At 38.3% G+C, this 27,835-nt stretch overlaps 2 protein-coding genes across 9 annotated transcripts in view; one reads left to right on the top strand and one right to left on the bottom strand.

Moving 5' to 3' along the window:
- The window catches only part of RAB1A (RAB1A, member RAS oncogene family), a 126,636-nt gene extending 110,566 nt beyond the window's left edge, over positions 1 to 16,070 (bottom strand). For 2 of the 6 annotated variants that reach the window (XM_070572500.1, XM_070572503.1), the window contains exons 1-2: positions 15,717 to 16,070; positions 15,284 to 15,431 (exon numbers count right to left, since the gene is read on the bottom strand). The gene's annotated coding sequence lies outside the window, so the exon portion shown is untranslated. The remainder of the gene's footprint in view (positions 1 to 15,283; positions 15,432 to 15,716) is intronic. The other 4 variants (XM_070572501.1, XM_070572502.1, XM_070572505.1 and 1 more) reach the window with 3 other exon arrangements.
- A 34-nt stretch (positions 16,071 to 16,104) lies between these two features.
- ACTR2 (actin related protein 2) overlaps positions 16,105 to 27,835 on the top strand; it is a 32,605-nt gene continuing 20,874 nt past the window's right edge. The window contains exons 1-4 of one of the 3 annotated variants that reach the window (XM_008535093.2): positions 16,435 to 16,981; positions 19,305 to 19,492; positions 21,160 to 21,226; positions 23,226 to 23,336. Coding sequence is in view for 2 of the 3 variants with exons in the window: in XM_070572497.1 (XP_070428598.1) it covers positions 16,237 to 16,284; positions 23,226 to 23,336; positions 25,442 to 25,456 (174 nt within the window). In the remaining variant the exon portion in view is untranslated. Of the gene's footprint in view, positions 16,285 to 16,434; positions 16,982 to 19,304; positions 19,493 to 21,159; positions 21,227 to 23,225; positions 23,337 to 25,441; positions 25,457 to 27,835 lie in introns of those variants that run through there. The other 2 variants (XM_070572497.1, XM_070572498.1) reach the window with 2 other exon arrangements.

The following is a 27,835-nucleotide window of genomic DNA, read 5'->3' as shown; positions in this document are numbered from 1 at the left end:
CTGTGCAGCAGTGACCCAAGGGTGAGACCTTGCAGCAGCTGGTGCACAGCCATGAAAGGAGAAGGAAGAGAAGGCAGCCTTCCGCAGGAATGCTTGTGCTCTCAGAGTTACCGCCCAGCCTGTGGGAACACCCCACACTGAGGCAGCTAAGCAGTCATGGGGGTGTCTGCACCAAGGTGGGCAGAGAGTGAGTGCAGAGCTGGAGCATGCAGGATCACGCACATGAAAGAAAGCGCCCCCTTCCCCTTGCCTGGCACACCAGCTTTTTCTGATGGACTGAGCAGAATACCCCCGCCAGAGTGACTGTGCATATGCTTGTAAAGCAGCGGTGGCAAGTGGGCAAATGCAGATGGGCCTTGTCAGCATAGCTTCCAAAGCACTGGCACAGCTTCCAGAGACTACAGGGGGGCTCAGAATACACAGCTCCAGCCCCCTCCCCCTACCCCAGTGGCAGCAGGTGAAATCTGCAACTGGATACGACCACTATGGGAGGCACAAATTCACTCCATCAAATGGTATGAAGAGGTATATTAATACTCCAGACCAGAAGGAAAATGACAAGCACCCAGATCAATCCTGAAGGCACAGAAATTTATGCTCTAAATGACAGAGAATTCAAAACAGCTATCATAAAAAAAACTCAATGAGCTACAAGAAAACTCAGAAACACAGTTCAGTGAAATCAGCAATAAAATTAATGAACAGGGGGAATTCTTCACAAAAGAGATTGAAACTGTAAAGAAAAACCAATCAGAAATGTTGGAGATGAAAAACACAATGAATGAGATAAAGAAAAATCTGGAATCCCTGAATAACAGAGTTGATAGTATAGACGGCAAAATTAGCAATTTAGAGGATAGAAATATAGAAATGCTTCAGATGGAAGAGAGAGAACTAAAACTGAAAAGAAATTAATAAATTCTCCAAGAAGTATCTGACTCAATTAGGAATTGGAACATAAGGATTATAGATGTTCCAGAGGGAGAAAGGAGCAGAGAGCTTGTTCAAAGAAATAATAGCTGAGAACTTCCCAATCCTGGGGAAGGAGCTGGAATTACAAGTAAAAGAAGCTAACAGAACTCCTAATCACATTGATGTAAAAAGACCTTCTCCAGGGCATACAACAGTAAAACTCGCAAAAATCAATGACAAATAATATTAAGGTCAGCAAGACAGAAGAAAATAACCTACAAAAGAATGCCTATTAGGATTTCAGCAGATTTCTCAGAAGAAACACTACAGGCTAGGAGAGAGTAGAATGATATATTCAAACTTTTTTTTTCCTGCTTTTTCTCCCCAAATACCCCCCAGTACATAGTTGCATATTTTAGTTGTGGGTCCCTCTAGTTGTGCTATGTGGGATGCTGCCTCAATGTGGCCTGACAAGTGGTGCCATGTCTGCATCCAGGATCCGGACTGGCGAAACCCTGGGCTGCCGAAGCAGAGTGAGTGAACTTAAACACTCGGCCATGGGGCTGGCCCCTCAAACTTTTGAAAGACAAAATCTTTCTGCCAAGAATACTCAATCCAGCTAAAATATCCTTCAGATATGAAGGAGAAATAAAATCATTCCCAGATAAGCAAAAGCTGAGAGAGTTCATCATGACAAGATCTCCTCCCTACAAGAAACGTTCAAGAAGCCCCTCATGCATGAAAAAAAAAACAAAAAACAAAAGAAAGAAAGGAGGTCTGGCCCAGTGGTGCAGCAGTTAAGTGCACACGTACTGCTTCAGCGGCCTAGGGTTTTCCAGTTCAGATCCTAGGTGTGGACAGAGCACTGCTTGGCAAACCATGCTGTGGTAGGCGTCCCACACATAAAGTAGAGAAAGATGGGCACAGATGTTAGCTCAGGGCCAGTCTTCCTCAGCGAAAAGAGGAGGATTGGTGGCAGATGTTAGCTCAGGGCTAATCTTCCTCAAAAAAAAAAAAAAGTTTACAAAGCCTTGAGCAAGGAGATAAATAAGCAGACAAAATGAGAAAACTGCAGCTCTCTATCAGAACAGATTAGCAAACACTTAATTATAACAATAAAGATAAAGGGAAGGAAAGCATCAAAAATAAATAAAATTACTTAATTTTAACCACAAACTCATAAAACAAAACAATAAATAGTGACAACAATAACTTAGTTGGGGAAGAGGAGAGGGATGGAAACTGCTTAGACTAAAGAGATAAGAGGCTATCAGAAAATGGACTATCTCATCTATGACATCTTTTATACAAACCTCAGTAATCACTAAAAAAAATTTGAACAGAGAAACAAATGATAAATAAATAGAAAACTGAGAAAACCATCATGGAGAACCACCAAACTGAACTGGCAGTCTGAAATACACTAGATGAGAAACAAGGGAAATACAGAACAACTGGAAAACAAGTAATAAAATAGCAGCACTAAGCTCTCATATGTAAATAACCACTCTAAATGTAAATGGATTGAATTCTCCAATCAGAAGATACAGAGTGGCTGGATGGATTAAAAAATAAGACCCAACAATAAGCTGCCTCCAGGAAATATATCTTAGCTCTTAACACCAACACAGGCTCAGAGTGAAGGGATGGAAGAGAATACTCCAGGCTAATGGCAAACAAAAGAAAGCAGGTGTTGCCATACTTAGATCAGACAAAGTAGACTTCAAGATAAAAACGGCAATGAGAGACAAAGAGGGGCAGTATATAATGATAAAGGGATACTCCACCTAGAGGACATAACACATAAATATATATGCACCTAACACAGGAGCACCAAAGTACATAAAGCAATTATTAACAGACCTAAAGGGAGATATTAATAGCAACACAGTAGTAGTAGCAGACCTTAACACCCACTTACATCAATGGATAGATCATCCAGACAGAAAATCAGTAATGAAATAGTGGAATTAAATGAAAACCTATACCAGATGGACTTAATAGATATATATATATGGAATACTCCATCCAAAAAGAGCAGAATACACATTCTTCTCAAGTGCATCTTTTCTGACCATAACGCTATGAAACTAGAAATCAACTAAAAGAAAAAAGCTGGGAAGGTCACAAATATGTGGAGACTAAACAACATGCTGCTGAACAACTAATGGATCATTGAAGAAATTAAAAGAGAAATAAAAAAATATCTGGAGACAAATGAAAATGAAAATACACCATACCAACTCATATGGGATGCAGCAAAAGCAGTCCTAAGAGGGAAATTTATAGCAATACAGGCCTACCTTAACAAACAAGAAAAATCTCAAATAAGCAATCTTAAACTACACCTAACAGAATTAGAAAAAGAAGAACAAACAAAGCCCAAAGTCAGCAGAAGGAGGGAAACTATAAAAATTAGAGCAGAAATAAATGAAATTGAAACAACAACAACAACAAAACAGTAGAAAGGATCAACAAAACTAAGAGCTGGTTCCTTGAGAAGATAAACAAAATTGACAAACCCTTAGCCAGACTCACTAAGAAAAAAACAGAGAAGCTTCGAATTAATAAAATTAGAAATGAAAGAGAAGAAATTACAATGGATGTCACAGAAATACAAAGGATTATAAGAGAATACTATGAAAAACTATATGCCAACAAATTGGACAATTTAGAATAAATGGATAAATTCTTAGACTCATACAACCTCCCAAAACTGAATCAAGAAGAAACAGAGAATCTGAATAGACCAATCACACGTAAAGAGATTGAAACAGTAATCAAAAGCCTCCCAAAAAATAAAAGTCCAGGACCCGATGACTTCTCTGGAGAATTCTACCAAACATTCAAAGAAGATTTAGTACCTATCCTTCTCAAACTAGTCCAAAAAATTGAAGAAGACAGAACACTTCCTAACACATTTTACAAGGTCAACATCACCCTGATCCCAAAGCCAGACAAGGATAAAACAAAGAAGGAAAATTACAGGCCAATATCACTGATGAACATAGATGCAAAAATCCTCAACAAAATATTGGCAAACCAAATACAACAATACGTTAAAAGGATCATACACCATGATCAAGTGGGGTTTATACCAGGGATGCAGGAATGGGTCAATGTCTACAAATTAATCAATGTGATACACCACATTAACAAAATGAGGAATAAAAACCACATGGTCATCTCAAAAGACACAGAGAAGGCATTTGACAAGATCCAACATCCATTTATAATAAAATCTCTGATAAAATGGGTATAAAAGGAAAGTACCTCAATATAATAAAGGCCATATATGACAAATCCACAGCCAACATTGTACTCAACGGGGAAAAACTGAAAGCCATCTCTCTGATAACAGGAGCAAGACAAAGATGCCCACTCTTGCTGCTCTTATTCAACATAGTACTAGAGGTTTTAGCCAGAGCAATTAGGCAAGAAAAAGAAATAAATGTATCCAAATTGGCAAAGAAGAAGTGAAACTCTTGCTGTTTGCAGATGACATGATTCTATATATAGAAAATCCTAAAGGATCCATTAGAAAACTATTAGAAATAATCAACAACTATAGCAACGTTGCAGGGTACAAAATCAACTTATGAAGATCAGTTGCATTTCTATACTCTAATAACGAACTAACAGAACAAGAACTCAAGAATACAATCCTATTTACAATTGCATCAAAAAGAATAAAATGTCTAGGAATAAATTTAGTCAAGGAGGTGAAAGACCCATACAATGAAAACTATAAGACATTACTGAAAGAAATTGATGATGACATAAAGAAATGGAAAGATATTTCATGCACATGGATTGGAAGAATAAACATAGTTAAAATGTCCATACTACCTAAAGCAATCTACAGATTCAATGTAATCCCAATTGGAATCCCAAAGACATTCTTCATGGAAAAGAACAAAGAATCCTAAAATTCATATGGGGCATCAAAAGACCCCGAATAGCTAAGCAATCCTGAGAAAAAAGAACAAAGATGCCTGGAGGCATCACAATCTCTGACTTCAAAACATACTACAAAGCTATAGTAACCAAAACAGCATGGTACTGGTACAAAACCAGACACACAGATCAATGAAACAGAATTGAAAGCCCAGAAATAAAACCATGCCTTTGTGGACAGCTAATCTTTGACAAAGGAGCTAATAACATACAATGGAGAAAGGAAAGTCTCTTCAATACATGGTGTTGGGAAAACTGGACAGCCACATGCAAAAGAATGAAAGTAGACCACTATCTTTCACCATGCACAAAAACTAACTCAAAATGGATTAAAGACTTGAAGGTAAGATGTGAAACCATAAAACTCCTAGAAGAAACTATAGGCAGTACACTCTTTAACATTGGTCCTAGCAGCATCTTTTCCAATACCATGTCTACTCAGGCAAGGGAAACAAAAGAAAAAGTACACAAATGGGACTTCATCAGACTAAAGAGCTTCTGCATTCCAGAGGAAATCACTAACAAAATGAAAAGACGACTTATCCATTGGGAGAAAATATTTGCAAATCATATATCCAACAAGCGGTTAATGTCCAAAATATATAAAGAACTCATACAACTCAACAACAAAAAAACAGAACACTCGATGAAAAAATGGGCAGAGGATATGAACATTTTTCTAAAGAAGATATACAGATAGCCAAGAGGCACATGAAACAAGGTTCAACGTCACTAATCATTAGGGAAATGCAAATCAAAACTACAGTGAGATATCACCTCACACCCATCAGAATGGCTATTATTAAAAACACAATAAAGAACAAGTGTTGGAGAGGATGTGGGGGACAGGGAACCCTCATACACTGCTGGTGTGAATGTAAATTGGTGCAATCACTATGGAAAACGGTATGGAGGTTTCTCAAAAAATTAAAAATAGAAATACCATATAATCTAGCTATTCCACTTCTGGGTATTTATCCAAAGAACATGAAAACACTGATTCTAGAAGATATACTCACCCCTATGCTCACTGCAGCATTATTCACAATAGCCAAGTCTTGGAAGCAACCTATGTGTCCATCAATGGATAAATGGATAAAGATGTGGTATATATATACAATGGAATACTACTCAGCCATAAAAAATACAAAATAGTACCATATGTGACAACATGGATGGAACTTAAGAATATGTTGCTGAATGAAATAAGTCAGACAGAGAAAGACAATTACTGTATACCTTCACTCATATGTGGCAAATAAACAAACAAACACATAAATACAGAGAACAGACTGGTGGTTACCGGGGGGAAGCAGGCAGGAAGAGGACAAAGGGATAAAGGGGCCTATATGTATGGTGATGAACGGAAGCTAGACTTTTGGTGATGAACATGACGTAGTCTATATAGAAGTTGAAATATAGTGACGTACACTTGAAATTTATATAACGTCATAAAGCAATACGACCTTAATAAAATTTTAAAAACCACAAAGTAAAATAAAAAGAATCAACAGTCAGTGGCTGAGTTTAGATAACAAGATATATAATAAAGTTGCAAAAGTTTGTGACAGTGCTGCTGATGAGGTTATGCTAGGATGTCTTCTATATTTTGTCTAGAAGCCTAAGGGAGCTCCCAAATCCTGGATTAAAATTTAATTTAAGCAGGATATACTATGGCTTTGCGATTGATATTGCATAGGGTGATGAAGCCTTGATAAAAAGAAAGAGCAAAACATCAGCCATTGCTGATTTAACCTGAGTGTTCCAGCTGCACTCTAAACACACACACACACACACACGCACACACAACACAGGTTAAAAAGTCAAATGGTTTAACAAAGCTTATAATAATGAACATCTGACCCCTGTCCCACCCTCTTTACTCTCAATTTCTGCTTCCCCAAGGCAACTACCTTCAGCTCTTTCTGTAGTTTCTTCTGATATTTAACTCCATATTTCTGAACATGTTTTTTCAGCTATTTATTGATCTTTTTCGGTTTAGACATCTACTATTAACCATCTACTATGAAAGATCATTTAACTCTCTTACAACTCCTTCCCCACCCACATATACTTTCCTCCCCCTCATCCTCCTAACATCAACATATCAGGATATTTGAATAGATCGTTATTTAATATTTACATTCATACTGAGCCATGTAGTATATATAATGACATTTCCTTTGCATTACAATTTTTTTAACTTTTTATTAAGATTATGATAGTTTACAACCTTGTGAAAATTCAGTTGTACCTTATTGTTAGTCCTGTTGTAGGTGCACCACTTCACCCTTTGTGCCCTCCCCTCACCCCTCCTTTCCCCTGGTAACCACCAATCAGTTCTCTTTGTCCATATGTTTAACTTCCACCTATGAGTGGAGTCATACAGAGATTGTCTTTCTCCATCTGGCTTATTTCACTTAACATAATATACTCAAGGTCCATCCATGTTGCTGTGAATGGGACTATTTTATCTGTTTTTATGACTGAGTAGTATTCCATTGCATATATATATATATACATATATATATATATATACCATATCTTCTTTACCCAGTCATCACTTGATGGGCACTTAGGTTGCTTCCACGTCTTGGCTATTGTAAATAATGCTGCGATGAACATAGGGGTGCATGGGACTTTTGGAATTGCTGATTTCAAGTTCTTTGGATAGATACCCAGTAGTGAGATGGCTGGGTCATAAGGTATTTCTATTTTTAATTTTTTGAGAAATCTCCATACTGTTTCCATAGTGGCTGCACCAGTTTGCATTCCCACCAACAGGGTATGAGGGTTCCTTTTTCTCCACAACCTCTCCAACATTTGTCACTTTTCTTTTGTTTATTTTTGCCATTCTAACAGGTGTAAGGTTATATCTTAGAGTAGTTTGGATTTGCATTTCCCTAATGATTAGTGATGATGAGCATCTTTTCATGTGTCTATTGGCCATCCGTATATCTTCTTTGGAGAAATGTCTGTCATGTCCCCTGCCCAGTTTTTGATCAGGTTGTTTGATTTTTTGTTGTTGAGCTGTGTGAATTCTCTATATATTATGGAGATTAACCCTTTGTCAGATATATGACTTGTAAATATTTTTTCCCAACTAGTGAGTTTTTTTTTTGTTTGTTTGTTTTTTTTAAAGATTTTATTTTTTCCTTTTTCTCCCCAAAGCCCCCCGGTACATAGTTGTGTATTCTTCGTTGTGGGTTCCTCTAGCTGTGGCATGTGGGACGCCACCTCAGCGTGGTCTGACGAGCAGTGCCATGTCCGCACCCAGGATTCGAACCGACGAAACACTGGGCCGCCTGCAGCGGAGCGCGTGAACTTAACCACTCGGCCACGGGGCCAGCCCCCTAGTGAGTTGTTTTTTTGTTTCAATCCTGTTTTCCTTTGCCTTGAAGAAGGTCTTTAGTCTGATGAAGTCCCGTTTGTTTACTCTTTCTCGTGTCCAAAAAGATCCTATTGATACTGATGTCAAAGAGTGTACTGCCTATATTCTCTTCTAGGAGACTTATTCTTTCAGGTCTAATCTTTCGGTCTTTGGTCCATTTTGAGTTTATTTTTGTGAATGGTGAAAAAGAATGGTCAATTTTCATTCTTTTACATGTGGCTGTCCAGTTTTCCCAGCACCATTTGTTGAAGAGACTTTCTTTTCTCCATTGTAGGCCCTCAGCTCCTTTGTCGAAGATTAGCTGTCCATAGATATGTGGTTTTATTTTTGGGCTTTCAGTTCTGTTCCATTGATCTGTGCACCTGTTTTTGTACCAGTACAATGCTGTTTTGATTACCGTAGCTTTGTAGTATTTGCATTACAATTTTAAATTTTTCCTGGAATTAATCATTGCCTCATTTTTCCTATAAGAAGTTATTACTAATTCACCACCGAATTTTCCACTAGAAATATATATCTTTCCGTCTTAAAATACATCAGAAAATCTATTGTGCTTATGTGTGGGTGTGCATGCATGTGTGTGTATACGTGTGACAGAGCGAGGGAGAAAAAGAGATTGATTTCCTTCCTACAGTACTCTGCCCTGCTTTGGACCCTAGACTGATGCATAGCTGATCCTTGGGATTTTTGTCCCACCATCATTCATGCAATTCTTACCTCTCTCTTTCTTGAATCCCTGGTCTCCTAGTTCCCATGATTTCATATTTATTGAATAAGTCTCTCATTTTCCAGGAGTACATTCTTCAGTAACTTTCTGAGAAATGGAGCATGTCTAGAAAACTGTTTCTCAATTCTCGGAAATAATCTTGTATTATTTCTCAAATAATTTTTTCCCTCCATATTCTGTCCTTTCTTTCTGGAAATTCTATTATTCTGATATTGAACTTCCTGACCTGATCCTCTAATTTTTAAATCTTTTCTCTCTTTTTCCATTTTGTTGTTTTTTCACTCTACTTTCTGGAAAACTTCTTGAACTTTGTATTCTAACTGTGAACGAAACTGGGACCCTCTCTCTGGTCCAAAAGGCAGATCTAGCAAGTGAACTGCATAAACTTACAGTCAGTACAATAAAAATCCATGCTGTTCTGTGAAGCAGCCACGTGGCCCTCATAGCCTGTGTCTAAATGACCGTGCAACGCCAACAGGATGAATCAGCAACAGAAAGAGATAATGGGTATGTTACGCTCACATTTCCCAGATGCATTTCTTAGAGATTAAGGAAAAAAGTGATGACCCTGGTCCTTGCCTCCCTCCACACATAGATAACACCTTCACTCCAAGCCTTGTTTGATGTATGACCAAAAAGTTCTTGTTACCCTTGAAGCAGATGACTATTAGACGTGTAAGCTCTTTCCTGCACATACACTGCGTTGTTAAAAAGTATATAAACTACACTCAGATCCGTAGATGTCGAAGCAGTTTCTCAGAATACTCTGTTGCGCTGTTTCCTGGGATTTGATTTCCTCACTTTGATTATCAAAGAAACTCCTTTAATTAACCTTTACTCACTCTTTATTTCAATGGAAACAAAACTTGATACCTTTCTATTGAATTTTTTCTTCTATCATATTTAAAATTTTCTTATCCCTCTGAGGATATGAAGATATTAATGACTCTTTTTAAAAAGTTTTCTTCTGTTTCTATCATTGTCACTGTTTTGATCTTTGTCTCACGCGTTAGAGATTTTCCTCGAGTATCTGATGATCCTAGGCTGTCCAATGATATTTAAGAGTGAACACTAAAAACCTGATTGGAAGCTGTGTGTGTTGAGTGTTGTTGACTAGTGGTTGTTATTGCAGTGTGCTCTAGCAAAGATTTGACTATTTTTGTTAGGGGAACCCCAGCTGTCAGTATCTGTAAGTCTTGTCTCTAGATAGGTTTTGTTTGTTTTCCCCAAGAGAGGAAAGAGAGTGGGGGAAGGGGGAGCAGTGAGTAGATGGAGGTGGAAAAGTCGTTACCAGCTTATTGGCTACCCCGTAGGAAAGAGGCTGGGTGTCTCACCCTTTTGGATATAGACTTCCCATTAATCTCCCTGTTTTCCTCAGCTGTGCCAGTCCCTGAGAACAGAGACTCTTTGCCTTTAACTCATGCTAAAGTAAAGCCACTCCATTCCATGACAGAAGGGGGCCGGCAGGCCAGAGTTTCATCTGGCTACAAGGGCTGAAGGAGGGTATTTAGGAGTGCAACTGATTTCTAACATATTTTCAATCAATTCCTTTTCAGGTTTCTGCCTCATGAATAGGTTTATTTCATTTTTCCCATGTCAACCTCAGGCATTAAGTTTTTAGCTTTCTAAGCTTTGCTTAGTAACTCATTCCTCCACCTGCTCTCTAGTGTACAAATATTTGTTGATATCATTCTTTTATCTCTTTTCCACATCTCTTTAGCTTGTTGGTTTTATGGTTAATAGACAAACAAACAAAAGATTTTGTGTCATTTTATTGGAATTAGGGAGAGAGTGGAGAAAAACTGTCATGCTTAACTGATGTCCTTACCATGTCTCCAAGTCTAGTTTTAAAACAAAACCCTCTACAACTGCTCAAAACCTTCCAAAGGTGTGCCACTGTGACTGGAATAAAATCTAATCTTTTTACTGTGGTCCTGGAAGCCCTACATGTATGATTCGTCCCTTTATTCACTATGCTCCAGTCACATCGGCCTTCTGTTCCTTCAGTCAACACACCAAGCTCATTTTCCTTCTTTCCTTCCTTTCCTCCTTCCTTCCTTCCTCTCTTTCTTTCTGCCATACGGTCTTTGTACCTTCAGTTCCCTTCACCTGTAAAGATCTTCTCCCAGGTTATTCACATAGGTGGGACCCTCTCATAATTTAAGGCAAAGATTGCTAGGTATTCCCCAATATCTCTTCTCTTTTCTTCCCTGGAAATAGAACTTCCAATTTTTGGCTTGGAATGTGGCCATCCAGACTGCATTTTCCAGCTTCTCTGATAGCTAGATATGGCTAGGCAAGTTCTGGCCAGTGAGGCGGAACTGGAAATAGTATATGCAACTCTCAAGAAGAGTCCTTAAAAGGAAGACGCTTCCCCTTCTTCACATCTCCATACCCCTACCCCACTCCCTCCTTCCTGGCATGTGGAAATGATAGCCGTAGCACAAACCATCAGATACCGTGAATGAGCTCATTAGGGGAAGCAAACAGTATTTTTAAAAAATTCCTCCTTCCATGGGGGAGCAACAAGACACAGGAGGCTAGATCCCTGTTGCTGTGGAGCGTTATTCAGCTCTAGAACGCTCATTCATGTAGCAGAGAAATAAACACGAATTTTTAAAGCCATTTTTATTCTAGGTTCTGTCACAGCAATGTCTAATCCTAATGGACACGAATGCTCTGGTTACATGCTGTCTCCTCAGAGGGGTATCCCCCATCCCAAGTCATTATCCATTAATTTCCTTATAACACTTCTTGTTAGCTAAATTTATCATGTTTTTAAGTTCACTTGCTTAGCGTTCATCTCTCCCAGTAGAATGTAAGCTTCATGGAGGCCCCAGGATGGGACATGGCATATGGTGGGTTCCAAACATATTTGTTGAGTGAATAATGACGCGGGTCGGGTCTGAGCCCTACTGGTACAAGGGAAGCAGGGAGCAATCTCTAGGCTCTCTCTGCATGGGATAGTTCCTCAGTTCTCTCTGCTCACAGCCTACACTCATGTGTCCATTTTCTGATCACTCATTCAGTTTCCCAAGTGTTGGAAACTAGAAAATGAGGCCTCTGAAGAGAAGACTCAAACCACTCCTAGGTACATACCCAAGAGAAATGAAAACATATATCCACAGGCTTGTATATGAAAGTTCATAGCAGCATTACTCATAATAGGCAAAAAGTGAAAACAATCCAAATGTCCGTCAATTTGTGAAGGAGTAAACTATGTGGTATATCCATACAATGGAACAGTATTTGGCAAAATACATTTCTCTTGGGTATGTACCTAGGAGTGGTATTGGTGGGTATGGTAGCTTTATGTTTTACTTTTTGAAAAACTGCCAAACTATTTCCCAAAGTGGCTGCCTCATTGTACATTCCCACCAGCAATGTATGAGTTCCAGTTTCTCCACATCTTCACCAAAATGTGTTATTTCCTGTCTTTTTTGATTATAGCCATTCTAATGAGTATGAAGTGTCTCATTATGGTTTTAATTTGCATTTCCCTAGTGATTAGTGATGTTGAGCATCTTTTCATGTGCTTATTAGCCATTCATAAATCTTCTTTGGTAAAATGTCTATTCAGATATTTTGCCTACTTTTAAATTAGGTAATTTGTCTCATTATTATTATGTGTTCTTAATTTATCCTGGGTACAAGTCCTTTGTTGGATACACGATTTGCAAATATTTTCTTCAAGTCTGTGGCTTATCTTTTTGTTTTCTTAATACATAAATTAAGTTTTAAATTTCTACTAAGTCCAATTTATCAATTTTTTTAATGGATCATGATTAAATGATTTGTGTCATAACTAAGCATGCTTTGCTTAACATCAAAAGATTTTTCTGGGGCCGGCCTGGTGGCGCTGCGGTTAAGTTCACACATTCCGCTTCTTGGCGGCCCAGGGTTTGCCGGTTCAGATCCCGGGTGTGGACATGGCACTGCTTGGCACGCCATGCTGTGGTAGGTGTCCCACATATAAAGTAGAGGAAGATGGGCACGATGTTAGCTCAGGGACAGGCTTCCTCAGCAAAAAGAGGAGGACTGGCAGTAGTTAGCTCAGGGCTAATCTTCCTTGGGAAAAAAAAAAAAAAAGATTTTTCTGTTTTCTTCCAGAATTTATAGTTTTAGCTCTTTTACATTTAGGCCTATGATCCATTTGAATTAATCTTTGTGTATGGTGTGAAGTAAGGGTCAAAGTTCTTCTTTTTCCCCACATACATGGATATCTAATTGTCCCAGCACTGTTTGTTAAAAAGATTACCCTTTTCCCATTGAATTGTTTTAGCCTATTTGTTGAAAATCAATTGACCATAAATGTAAGGGTGTATTTTTAGGTTATCTTTTCCATTCCATTGATCTACATGTCTATCTTTATACCAATACCACACTGTCTTCATTACTGTAGCTTTACAGTAAGTTCTGAAACCAGGTAGTAGAAGCCCACCACCTTTGCTTTTCTTTTTCAAAATTGTTTTGGCTATTCTGGTTCCTTTGCATTTCCATATGAATTTTAGGATCAAACTTGTCACTTTCTAAAAAGAAAGCCTGCTGGAATTTTGATAGAGATTACACTGAATGTATAGGTAAATTTGGAAGGAACTATATCATCTTAACAATAAGTGTTAAATCCATGAACATGGTATGCTTATTTACCTACATCTTCTTTGATTTCTCTCAGCAATGTTTTATAGTTTTTAGTGTATAGGTCTTATATTACTTTCACTAAATTTATTCAGATTTTTCTGATGTTCTTGTGAAGGGAATTGTTTTCCTAATTTCATTTTGAGATTGTTCACTGATGGCATATATAAATATATTGATTTCTCTATGTAGATCTTATACCCCACGACCTTGCTAGACTTAATTTTTTTTTTAAAGCCCCCATTTCTTATGCATAAAATGGGGAATATCTACCTGGCAAGACTTTTTGTGGAGTAATAGACAAAAAATCTCAACCAAAGGCTGGAAATGAAAACCCCCCCCGAGAAAAATTCAATTGTCTAAAATGGGGGGGGGGTCTAAATATTTTGAGGAAAGTGAAATGACCAGGATTCACGTGGTGTAAAGGCAGGAACCAGTCATCAATGGTATTATACGTGAATTTGCATAATCCAAGGGATTTGCTGCATTTTCATTAGTACAGTGAATAGATGTTCATCGATATTTTCTGTCATCTGCATGTATGGTTTTTATAATCAGAAGAAAATAACAAATGTGGGCTGGCCCTGTGGCCTAGTGGTTAAGTTCGCACACTCCTGCTTCGGTGGCCCAGGGTTTCACCAGTTCGGATCCTGGGCGTGGACATGGCACCGCTCACCAGGCCATGTTGAGGCGGCATCTCACATGCCACAGCTAGAAGGACCCACAAATAAAAATACACAACTATGTACTGGGGGGGGGGGTTGGGGAGAAAAAGCAGAAGAAAAAAAAAGATTGGCAACAGTTGTTAGCTCAGATGCCAGTCTTTAAAAAAAATTAAAAAAATAAAAATAAGAAAAGAAAATAACAAACGCTATTTCTTAAAAAAGTAAAAATTAGTAATCCATTTAATTTCACAAAGAGGAAAAGTAAAAGGACATGGAAATGCTTGAGTTCAATTGCTGAGACCAGTTAAATGTCCTTCCGGGAAAACTGCACAGAGCTAGGCACTGGGGCCACAAAAGTAAGATATGGAATTTACAAACTAATGCACTGTCCAGCAGGCTTCTGAAGTACCCCAACCACTAGTGAAGCAGTCCCGAGCCTCCTTCCCATCCTAACTTCTCAAACTTCCAACTACCGTGATGGCAGCTTTACTTTCATCTATTTTATCTGTTGGGGCTCCAAATAAGATTAAATTTGAATATGGCATTCTATGCCTTTATAAAGATTTGAAAACCACTGGTTTAATACAAAAACAAAGTGAAAACTGAGAAGCAGCCTAGTATTATAACACTGAAATGGGGGGTTCATGATCCAAGTTTTATTCTAGTCATTGTACATGTACAGCCATGTGGAAGGCACAATTCTAGTTCTCACTTCTCAAAAATGATGGCATTTTTTTCTAGATGAATTTTAATGTAACTCATCCGATAAATATTTGTTGAGTATAATAAGTACACGGTAAAGTAATAGCAAAGAAAGAGTAAAGAGCATCTTGAGGGTTATCAGCAAAGTCTTCATAGCTCTGACAACTGGGTCTTAGAGGATGAGTAGAAGTCTCCCAATGGATTAAAAAGGATAAAGCAGGGGCGTTATAGATGGAACCGCACATTTAAAAGTATGGAATAATAAATAGCTACCACTGAATGGATGCTTACCTTAGGCACAGAACTTTATCCTCACAATCACCCACGGAAGTAGAGGTTATTATCCCCATGCACAGACAAGGGTATGCCCGAATCACGAGACTCTTGAGTAGCAGGGCCAGATTTGAAACTGGGGTTGTCTGATTTCAAAGCTCAGGCTCTGGGTTCAAAGAGGTACATATACTTAAGAAGTATGAAGCAACATGGTGCTGCTGGAAGAGGGAAGTGGTGAGCCATGAGGCTGGAAATGTAGGCACCCACTCTCATTCACTGGACTAAGGGCAATTTGGGCAAAGAACGGTTGGGCTGGAATTGGAGGTATCGGCATAAACATGATTTCAAATATGTGTGTGGGGGTGTATCCATTCCAGCTCTGTCCACTGAAAAGGCCTAGAAGCAAAGGCACACCAAGCCATGTTGAATGGTGGGACCTCCATTCAAATACCTCCAGGTTTGCTTCCCCTCCCGGCTGGTTTCTCCGCCACATTCCACTGCCATCTCGCGACAGACACAGCGTCCTTCACCTGCCTGCGCCTTCTGCAGCCGAGTGAGCGGCGCCCTCAACTCCAGAGACGCCTCGGGGAGAAGGAGAACCGTCCAGGTCGGCTGCCATCAACGCCCAGCGACAACCGGGAAACTAGGAGCCGAAAAGGTAAACCCGGGTGGCGGCTCGGGCGACCGCGGGGCGGCAACCGGAACCGGGGATTTGGGCGGGGTCCCGGCGCTCCTCCGTTTCTTATTGGAGCTCACCGCTGCCAGTTTCGGCCTCCTCCCGCCCGTCCCCACTTCTTCCGCACAGGCTTTCAGTTAAATGGCGGGCGGGGCCAGGCGGCGACTTCCGGTTGCGGGAAGAAAGTTGGGACGAAGGAGGGGCCGCGAGGAGGGAGGAGGAGGAAGAGGAAAGGGCCGGGCGGCGGTGGCTGTAGGTTGTTGGGTGGCAGCGGCGGCTCTCTTCCCGGCGGACGATGGACAGCCAGGGCAGGAAGGTGGTGGTGTGCGACAACGGCACTGGGGTAAGCGCCCAGCGGGGAGGCCGCGGCGGCCGCGGGCCCGGGCAGGGATGTGCGGGGGCCGCGCGGGCCCTCGGCGCCCGAGGCTGCACCCCTTGGCCTCGGACCGGCGGGACGAAGGGGCGCGGGGCAGCGCTTCCCGCCTCCCTGGGCGTGGGCAGCCAGCGGGCCAGGGCCGGCCCCGGTCTCTCGGAGCCTGCCCCTCCGCTGCCTTCCGGGTCAGGGCGGCGGGCGAGGCCGGCGGCGGATGGGCATCTCACCTGCGCCCGGCAGGGCCGGCTCCGCGCTCCAGGGGGCCAATTAGGCTAAAGGGCTGCAGGGGTAACAGGCTGGGTGTGTGTCTTCGGAGAAGGGCTCCGTTCCCCGGGGTCTCCGGGGTGTAGAAAGGAGAAAGACCTAGAGGCCTTCCTCTTCCTGTATCGCTGAAGATAGCGAACGGGAGGCAGGAAACGGGTTTAGAGGAAAAAAAAGGGAAGTGCTGTCATGCAACGAGCCTCGGCCTTTTCTCAGTGTTTGAGGTTTTCCCTTTTTTGAGGGAAGGGGAGGCCAGATCGGCAGCACATCATTTAATTTTTCTTCTGCACGCTGGGAATTTGGCCCAGGTGCAGCCCTGCAGAGACCAACATGTTCCGTTGAATGATCTTGGGAGATCCAGGACCCCTCAAGGCCCAAGGGTTAATTCCGCTGACTTTGGGGGAAGGTAATCAGTTTTGGTTCCCTCGCCCTTCCTTTTTCTCCCTTAGGTACAGATAATGTTAGTTTTTAAGGTTCTAAAATGCAAATAATTGTAAAAATCTGAGTAAAACACTCTTTTGGAAATGATTTGAAAGTTATTTCAAACGCCCACTCCTTTTTAAAAAAATCTATTTTGGGCAGCAAAGTCAGCAAGTTAGAAGACAGAAATGTTACTTATTTTGGATGAGTCCTGTAATGAGCATTTCCCCTATGTTACAGTGATGTCCAACCATTCTGGAGTTGCATATTTTGTGACTATTTTCCTCTTCCTTCAGTGAATGTGACATAGGAGTTAAAATATATTTTACTTGAACTTTAAAACACTTTGGAAACTGGATTGTTGAGGGGAAAAAAAGAGCTAATATTCACTACCATAGTACTTCCCTTGATTGAATTTGTTACAGACTTTTACAATCAATAATTATACTAGCTTTATCTGATCTGAGTTAAAAATGGATGAGAGTAAGAAGAAAAGAGTGTTATCGCATAATGGGACATCCCTACAAAATAGAATACTTTGGGGGGGAAAAAAGAGGCAGATCCACTGCTATTGAAACATGTCTTAAGATTTATTAAGTTAGGGCCCCCCGAGCGGTTAAGTTCGCGTGGTTCGAATCCTGGCGCGGACATACACTGCTCGTCAAACCACGCTCGCGTCCCACATGCCACAACTGAACCCACAACAAAGAATATACAACTATAAAAGATTTATAATAAAAAAAGTTTTAGAATGATCCCATTTATGTGTGTGTTCTTTATTAAAGATATTTATATGTCCCACGCACTTGTATCTGTATGTGAAAGTTTTGGAGGAACAGGTAAGAAATGTTCATTGTGGTTACCTGTGAGACCAGGGATAGGAAGTGAGGGAAGATAGGAAGGACTTGGTGACTCTTCTGAATTATTGGAAAACTGTTTTTTGTTTTGTTTTTTAACAAAACATGTATTGTTAAACTGTCTTTAAACTAAAGAAACTATAAACATGTATTACTTTTGCAGTTAAAACTCAGTTAAAGGTGCTTTTAAAAAAATATTAGTCTCAAATTGACCTCTAAATAAATTTAAAGCTTTAAAAATTCAATTTAGGGGCTGGCCCCGTGGCCGAGTGGTTGGGTTCGCGCGCTCCGCTGCAGGCGGCCCAGTGTTTCGTTGGTTCGGGTCCTGGGCGCGGACATGGCACTGCTCATTGGGCCGCGCTGGGGCAGCGTCCCACATGCCACAACTGGATGGACCCACAGCGGAGAATGTACAACTATGTGCCGGGGGGCTTTGGGGAGAAAAAGGAAAAAAATAAAAATCTTTAAAAAAAAAAATCAATTTAAAATCTTCTGTTTTGCGAGTATTTGTTGTTTGTTAGATATTCCCTTTAGAAATCTGAACCGGTTAGGTTTTATAGGATTCTTCCTTTTTAAAGGGTCGTGAACCCTGTACTTGTAAAATATGTGAGCTTTTTGATAATCAGTTAGAATAGGAATGTTAACTATGAGCTCCCTTTTTTTTTGGTGAGGAAGATTGACCCTGAGCTAACATCTGTTGCCAATCTTCCTCTTTTTGCTTGAGGAAGATGGTCACTGAGCTAACATCCAGACTGATCTTCCTCTATTTTATGTGGGATGCCGCCATAGCATTGCTTGACCAGTGGTGCTAGGTCCGTGCCTGGGATCCGAACCTGCAAACCTGGGCCACTGAAGCGGAACTAGAGTTCCCACTATGCCACTGGACTGGCCCCAACCACGAGCTCATTTTTATGGTACTATTTCATTAGTTTAGCTATGTTAGAGAGCTGATAGTTTATTATTGATTAGTCTTATGTCTAATCCATAATTTAAGAATCTTGTTCCTTAAGACAAAACATCAGTTACTATGAAATAAACAGAAAAAGTTTAGGTAATTCAAACAAAAATTTATTTATTTGGTGTTATATTTCTAGTTATTTTTCAATTTATTTTACCCAGATTTTCTATAAACACGATTGACTTCAAATGAAGAAAGAGCTCTGCTACAATACGTAATCAGGGAGGCTGTGATATTTCTGAAAATTTAGAGGATTAGGAACTGCTTAGAGTCTATATCCTATTTCTTACTGCTTACGCTTCGTGGTCATCTTGATTTTATTTAGGTACTCAAAGGTATAGCGAGCGTTTCCTCTACAATTAAATATTAAAGAAGGTGTTCAAATTTAATTTCTAAGAACTTGTGGGAGTAGTTGTTACCCTAAAGCAATTTGCCTCTTCAATGTTTTAAAATTTGCTTGCGGTTTGAGAAGTTGCTATGTGCTTCATCCTCAGAACCGTTCGAACCTACTGCCTAAAGTAGAGCCAAGTAGGTGAAAATCTGGAGATCGCAGAAGTTGAGGTGCCTTTCAAGAGTTGGACCCAGGACCCTGGTGTTGTATACTCTTAGACCAAACTTGGGTGATTTCATCAGCAGGGAGTGAGTTCAGCAACAATGAAGACACGTGCCTCCTGTGTGACTGGTACAGTTTTTAGGGTCTAGTGATGCAAAGTAGCTTATAGTGCTAGGATAATTATATTTTCATTTATAATTCACACCTGTAGTGGATTATGGCCTGCTTTGTTAGGCTTATGCTAATTTATATGTTGAATTTAGGAGTGTTTGAAATAGAAATAAACCAAAAACAAGTTTGGTTTTACCCTGTAAGATGCTTTGGAATAAATAGAATAATTATTTTGGTGGTGTAAGATCAGAATAATCACCATACGATTAAATTAATATATCGATACCATCAGATAAAATTAGTAAATGAAACATACAAATTAAATAAGCCTAAATGAGGCTTTATAAATCTTTTATTTTCTGAGGGGAGAAAGGTCCTTTTAGAGCAAATGTAGATGGACGTTTTCTTCATTTTTCCCTGAGAGCACGTTAGGCTGTTCATGTTCTCACCATTCGATGACTCAGTAGGAAGTGAGAGCCAGTTTACACCACAGTGCTGTAAAGAGGAAACTATATATGGTCAAATCTATTTCTTAAACGCAGCCTCGTTGCATACAGGGAGAGAACTAAGTCACCACTCTTCAAAGGATGGCAGTGGGGGAGGATTTCAAGGATTAAAATGATACCACATGAGTAGTTTAGAAAAGAATTTTTTTTTAAAGTATTTCATCACATCATGGTTTAGATTTTTAAAAATACTTTTTTTTTGCAAGAAAGGAAATGCCAGGTTATCTTTTAGTTTTATATTACTGAGAAATAGATTATTTTAATTATGTCCTTGTTATTATAGCTGTTAATGCTTTCACAGTTGAAAGAATGTGAAATACTGGGTTTCCTGCCACTTTGACCATATATCTAATACCCTGTAGGCATGCCAGCAGTGGATTACTGTGGCAGCATCTGCTTCCAGTAAGCTGCTACATGAGCAGAATAAATAATTTCATTAGTAAGTGATTGATATCTTTAATTTGAATTAAAAGCCAAATTTCCTTTTTTTGTAAAGCACAGGAATAGTAGGTTTAAAACTGTCTTGTAGTCTCGGAGGGCATCTCAATTTTTGTCTTCCTACTTCAGGCACTTGGCAAGTGTTTTATCCCTTCAAATAGACTAACAATTTTAAGATTCGAACCACCCATCTGAACAGTTATAATCAGAAAACATTGAGTGATGTGATTATTTCCGGATTTGCCTTGTTGCATGTTTCCTAGTGTGTGTGGCTCAGAATGAGAGGGAGGCGTGTCCATCCCAGGCTCGGCCTCCCACCTTCAACTTCTGTTATGATTTCTCACTAAGTCATTAGTTTCTGTTTAATCTACTGAAAATGGCCCTTCCAAACTTGTAGATCCTTATCTTTTCTTTTTTCAAACAACAGTATTGTAGACTTTTTCAGTGATTCTTTCTATAATTTTCTTTAAGAACATTTATACTCACATAAATGAGCATTTTCAGCCTGGTGAATGGACACTTTTGACCCCCCCCCCCCCAGTGTCCATATGTGTTCACTACTTTGAGATAAACATAAGAATTTAATATCCACATAGTATTTACTTTCTGTATTTGGAATATATGTGTGAAGTATGACTAATGCTGATATTAGGCTGGTGATCATGACAAATTCTATCTATGTAGAAATATGGGTATGGTTGGGATAAAAATTAGATTCTCTACTCTTCCGTATCATTTCAGTTCCTATCAAGTGAGCTGGATTTTGACTTAAGGACAAAAGAGAGTTTATGATTTAGAAGAGAAGCGTGTGAGTAGTTTTGGTTTTTTTTAGTTTGAATCTATTAGAAAATACTAGGTGTTTTTCTTTTCCTCTGTGGTAATTATTTCTCCAACTCTGGGCTCACGTTGATAAATTCAGAAGACATTGTGAAAAAAAGGACTAGTGCTTCTGAAATTCTGTTTATTTTCACACTCTTAGGGTGGGAAGTATATTGTAGTTCTTATAAACCACCATTGAGATGGAGAGGTAGGTATGAACAAGCAGGTTATCTACTGCATATGCCATTGTGTCACACTGACGTCTGCCTTGAAAGGTAATCCAATAAAAATTGTATTATAGTTTTAGAAATGGGTAGCTATACCTGAAAAATGGCCTAGCCTTGGTGGCCCAATGATAAACTGACCAAGACTGGGTTTTGTGGGTTTGGAAGAAAACATACCTGAATAGTATGTTTTATGTAAGTTCTAAAATATAAACACGAACTGAGAGGATAGGAGTTCATTTGGTACTGGGAATATGAAACTGCCTAATTTCAGACAGATTTTTTTGTAAAAGTAGCTTTAATCTGCTTAAGTCATGACTAACATTTTAAAAGCTCTTTTTTAAGACGAAATTCTGGATAGCAGAATGTTCTAGGCTATTTATAATTAAATGTGGTTCATCAATGTCATTTCCAACAAAGTTGTTGTAGATATCTTTGAAATATAAAAATTTTATATTTTGGAGGGTTAGTTAAAAGTCAGTGAGTTTAAGATTGGTGCTAAGTTTTACCATCATCAAACAAAACAGTTCCTTGTACGTAGTAGCATCTGTCAAGGGTTAGTTTAATAGAGTCTGTCCATCTTTGTGTTATTACTGTCATGCATCACAGTCAAGATACTGTTGTTCTCCTTAATTCTTCTAAGAGAATGTAGGGTGCCTGGAGCCATGGAACAATAGACTTTTTCTCAATATTAAACATTCTTTATATCAAAATAGTCGTAGTATCATGCTCTCAAGTCAACAGCAAAACTTTTGATATTTATTGATCAGTTATTTAATATGCACTTACTTCGTGTCAGACACTGTCTAGGCACTTGAGACTCATCAGTAGACACAAAAATCCTTGCACAGTGTGGCTCGCATTGAATAAAGACTTGTTAAGGGGGAGGGCAGAGACCATGATTACATTTCCTTTCTTACATAGCTTCCTCCTCCCACCCTGACGTTTTTAATTGCCTTTTCCTTGGAATGTCTGCTCTTCAAAATAAGACTAAACAGTCTGTATTATTGGTATAAGAATTAAAAAACCCTTGGTTCTATTTTCAGTTTTACTGTGGTTGTTCAATCTCCTAGTACATTAGTTTCTTATGCATAAAATGCAAGTGTTGTTGGAATTAGTGACATGCCCTTGTTGGAGAGGTGCCCTATCTGAATAGGAAATTATGTTACCTGGTTTTACTAAATACATTTATCTAAATATAAAAATGTAAATAGCCAAAAAAGCCTAATAAATGTTTATTTTAACATAATGTTAGTCCACAAACCATTTGTTTTTTCCCATTTTGGAAATGAGATTGCTTAAGTGAATTGCCAGGGATGAGTGAAAGCCTGCTTTAGAATTGAAGCTTTAGTTTTGTTCATTTTCTCACATTTCTCTTTTAAAAATACTTAGCATTTGTTGAGTGAATTTGTCCATTCCTAAATACTTCTTGTGTGACTGCTGTGTGCCAAGACCTCTTGGAGGCATTGGCTCCAGCATGAGCTGCTCAGCTTTAACTCCCTGCCCTCTGGAGGCTTTCTCTGGGTGGGGGGACTTAGGCACTAAATAAGCAGTTAACCCGTAAATAAACATGAACTCCAGTAGTAGTCAATTCCATAAAGGAAATAGAAGGAGATATGATAGATTGGGTGACTGCTTTGGGTAATTTGAGAGCACCAAAAGTTTAAAATATTTATAAGGGCAAAGTGGTATTTTTCAGGTACTGTTTTTAAATGGATATAGTAAATACCTTGACACTAACCCACTTTTACTATTCTCTTCCAGTTTGTGAAGTGTGGATATGCAGGCTCTAACTTTCCAGAACACATCTTCCCAGCTTTGGTTGGAAGACCTATTATCAGATCAACCACCAAAGTGGGAAACATTGAAATCAAGGTAATATTTTATTTATTGATAAATGAGGATCAAAATCTGTGAGGTCTTCTCTAAATGAAGTAGTTTTAAAAATGATGCCATGCAAAGCAAAGGGGGAGGGCAGAATTGCTTATATTTTTAATTTGTATCAACACCTGAAGAAAGGCACAAAAACTGAAGTTAACTTCATCTGACTTTAAGTATCGCTTCATGCTATTACTCTCTGAATGGAGTAAAATACTTAAGATTTTTATATTGATGTGAATACTGTATTAGTGACTTAAAGTCCTATTACATAATATAGTTTTTAAAAGAAATCAGCCTGGTATTTTTATGTTTTTCAATTCCATATATTTGTCATTAAATGTTAGTGTCTCTTTGGGACCTTAGACTTCTGCTTTCCATGTTCTCGTGGCCTGATCCCCCTACTTTTTTATATAGCTAGCCAGGAAAACACAGGATGTAAATCTTATTGTTTCTTCCTTTCACTAATGTAATAACTGATTTCCATACTGTGCAGGACAAAAGCTGCAAGTCGTTATTTGGCCTTGCATTATTTAATATCTTGCCGCAAGGAGAGCAGAGGGAAGGTTGTCAGTGCCTACTCACTGTGCTTAACATGAGAGACTCAGCATGAAGAAAGATAGGTTTTTCTCCCATATTAAAGGGATTGGAAATCAAGTGGGCATTATGATATTTTAGAAGAAAAAAGAAATAGAATCAAAAGGACTGTGGTCACCAGTTGACTTACATTCTTCAGGTGGCCTGGGGATCAGGTTTTACAAAATGCAGTAGAATGTAGGGGCTCTTTAACTGAATTATTTGTGAACAAGCTAGCATTGTTGGTCTTATCTGGACAGTCTTTGGCAGGATTTCAGTGAACTGTTAGATTATGAGTCATTTGGAATAAATGAGTTGGAGTGTACCCCTTTGGGACATTTGTTTGAGATATTTTAGGAAGGTGGTAATAGGTGGTAGAGATTTGCTACTTGGTAGCTCTCTGCTCCTGGGACTAGAACATTGAGTTACACAGTGAATGAAAATATGAACTAAAACTTAGGGTCTGTGATAATTTTTTAAAGACTTAAAATAGCGAATTATTCTGGCCTCCGTTATGTTATAAACAGTCAAATGGGACACTCAATATGAGAGTGTTTCTTTTTAGGGTCTTTTCTTTGTGGAAATTTGTGAGATTCTTTACTCTCTTTTTGTGAACTCCTTTCATTCTGATTGAATTCAATCTTAAATGAACTTTGACTTAAAATTTAGCTAATAGTAGTGATAAGGATAAACTTTTAAAATTTTAAGTTGAAAGTCAAACTTTTTATTCAGTATCGCACTTTTAAAGAAGAATGGCGTTTTTATATACTTTATCGATAACATTTTTGAGGTATTAAGATACATCACATACAGCCATTTTTGTTCACCAGCATAGGCACAAATAATTACATATCTTTTCACTTCCACTTTCTTGCTTTTTAAGGCCAAGTGATAGAAATGAAACTAGTCGATATTCTAATAAGATGATTTGCTTAAGGATTGCCCAATAGCATTTGCCTGTATGGTTTGTCATTCTGTGTTCTGTTGGCTCAGTTCTGTTCAATCTGCTCAGTCTTTTAAGTCTTTCAAGTTAAGTTGCTTTTCTAGTAGAAAACAGTAAAAGAGACCTGTGTCAAATTTAACTTGACTACGAAAGCTTAGAAAAACAACCCGAAACTTACCCTCTACCTATTCAGCTAGACCTTTTCTGTTATCATTTATTTTCCTTAATTAAGGTTCTTAAATTCAGTAATGAATTAAAGAAATTTAACTTTTTGGAATTCCTATGCCTAGTGGATTGACTTATACTTTTTTGTGTCTTCTTAGCTAAAATGTGATGGTAGACTAAAAAAACTGGAAATTTAAATTGTTTAATGACTTAATTTTCATTCAGGAGTAATAACTGTCCGTGTTAATTTGGCCCTAATTATTAACTCCGTAAAATATAGTAGTACTGCCTCTGACCTCGACCTAATTTGTCTCTATTGCTTGTATGTTTAAAAATTTCAGTGAGGATTTTATTTAGGCCTTTTCTGACTCTTACTTCTACCTTCTCTCTCTTCACCTTTCTTGACCTGTTGAAGTAGAATAACAAAAAGATGGTAAGTGAGGTTACACACATGCTCTCTGTGTGTTTTCCACTTTTGCTTGGTGGGACAGTAGTTGTTGTTTTGTGTCCCTTTAGTATTGGGGAGGGGGGTGATTCCATATTTTAATTTTAAATACTTTGATTTTTAACCTTTTTCATTGCTTCAATTTGGTAGCAACTAATTAAGTCCTATACTTTTCTGATTGTATAGAATGGACCAAACCAGAACTAATTACTAACATAGTTTTGAATTGTTTTCCTTGTGTTTCTTGTAGATGAATGTTGTGATTAAAATGGAGTGTGGTGTGTATAATATTAGAAACCAAGTGGCTTTATTTAGGATGTGTGTGATCCGGGAAATTGGGGTGAAGGTGTTATTTTTGGATAAATCCGTTGTATTGACCAATGTTAAACTGAACATTTCCTATCATAGCTGTATGTATATTTGCATCCAGTATGGTATCATATGTGTTTTTAATGAACTGAGTAAAATTTTAATATGTGATGAACTATAGATAGTAAAAGGGGAGGAAAAGAGAAGGACTTGTTTCCTATAACATCCTTATTCATGAGCAGCTTTTACAACATTATCTGAGGACAAATAAGAAAAAGCTGAAAGTCTTGTAAGACTTTCCCATAAATAATAGATTTTCCCCCAGAATAAGGACTATTGTGTGGTACCTTTTTCTTTTGAACTAGAAGCTTACGGGGTACATCCCACACCGCTGAGTCTTTTATTATATTTTTCTGCAATAATCTGAGTGCTTCTATAATAGGTATTTTCAAGTCTGTTTTTAATATTTATTTGTGAGCAGCTTTGACAAAGATGAATATCAGGCATTTCTAGTGATACATATCTTAACTAATAACAGTAACTTTGTGGAGTTTTGAATAAACAGAAAGATTTAAAAGTGGAAATTCCTATATTTATCGTAATAAAAGATTGTGCCTTTGTCTTAAAATCCTGAGGAGATTAAGAGAAGTGTTCTTGTAGAGAACAGTGTAGGCTTAATTTAACAAATGTTTTTTATGGAATTTCCTTCTAGGGATTTCATTTTGGTTTTAAAGTGTGTTTGTTCTATTTTCCAATTCGAGGTGACATTGTTCAAAATGATTCTTAGCAAATATAGTCTACACTGCCTGCTTTTCATAAAATATAAACGCCTTTGAAACAGCGTCTCAGACAGTTACTGTAATTTTTCATTTTTTCAGATAATAGATGATGGCTTAGGCTTGAGGTCCGGTGATGAGGCGGCTGGTAAAAATCTAAGGCCTGATCTCATCGCTTATAACTTGGTTCTGAGGTACGAGGGCTAGTTAGGAAAGCTCTCAGCGTTTTTGGTTTTGGGAAGGTGAAATGTTCTGGGGAAGATATGGTTTTAGGAATTTTTAATTAAAATTTTAGATATGGGTAAATTTAGGTAACTTGAGCTACTCAAGAGATTTTGCACTAATCTAATAAGTTAATGCTCGTTTTCTTCCATTTTAAATGTCCTCTTTGTTCAGAGGGATGGTAAGATACTCAATGCCAGATGTTTCTTTCAGTTGATCCTTTGTAGCGTGTATGTCCTAGAAGTAGATTTGTGAGCTTTTATTTTTAGTTGGCATTGGGTCATACATATGTAAGCCCCTATTCTTGCGTGGAATAAAAAGTAAATATTCTGATGAAATCAGATCAGACTTATTCTAAATTAGTTGAAATATAGTTGTGAATGCATATTGATTGTATAAACCATCTAATTATCTAATCTGTTACATTGTACAACACAAAGAAAATATATTCTAGAGGAAAATAAGTAACAATTGTGTGTTATATTATATTTGTTAATGGCCAAAAGTAATATATGTCCTTACCAGTATAGATTTCCCCCCTAACATTATATTAAGAAGTGTGTAGAATATACAACAAAGTTGAAGGAATTTTACAGTGAAACCCATATACCCATCACCTAGATTCTGACATTAATATTTGTATCACATATCCATCTATCCATCCATCTATCTTGTTTTTTGATGTGTTTCAAAGTATCATTGTACCTCTCCCTAAATAATTCAACATATGCATGTTATTAGAGTTCACCGACATAGACTTTGTTTTGCATTTTTCTATCAGATGATTTAAACAGTTAATATTTGAGAAATTTGAGTATGAAGTTATGGTAAATTATATAAGAAATTCGTTGCAACAGAAAACTTTCAGTGAACATTTCTATCATCTGCTTTAACTTTGTTTTCCCTTTTTATTGTTGCTTTCAGTGGATTTTCCAGAAATCTGTTTTTTTGTTTTTTTGTTTTTTTTTTTGCTTTTGTTTTTTTAGTAGAGTCTTCGCCCTGGTTTTACCTCTGATCTTTTTAAAATTATTTTTAAACGTTTTAAACTTACATATATTTA

Source organism: Equus przewalskii, chromosome 14 (assembly GCF_037783145.1).
Source record: "Equus przewalskii isolate Varuska chromosome 14, EquPr2, whole genome shotgun sequence".
NCBI classification, from domain to species: Eukaryota; Metazoa; Chordata; class Mammalia; order Perissodactyla; family Equidae; genus Equus; species Equus przewalskii.
Note: the sequence above shows the minus strand (reverse complement) of the source record. Positions and strands in the feature narration are given on the sequence as shown.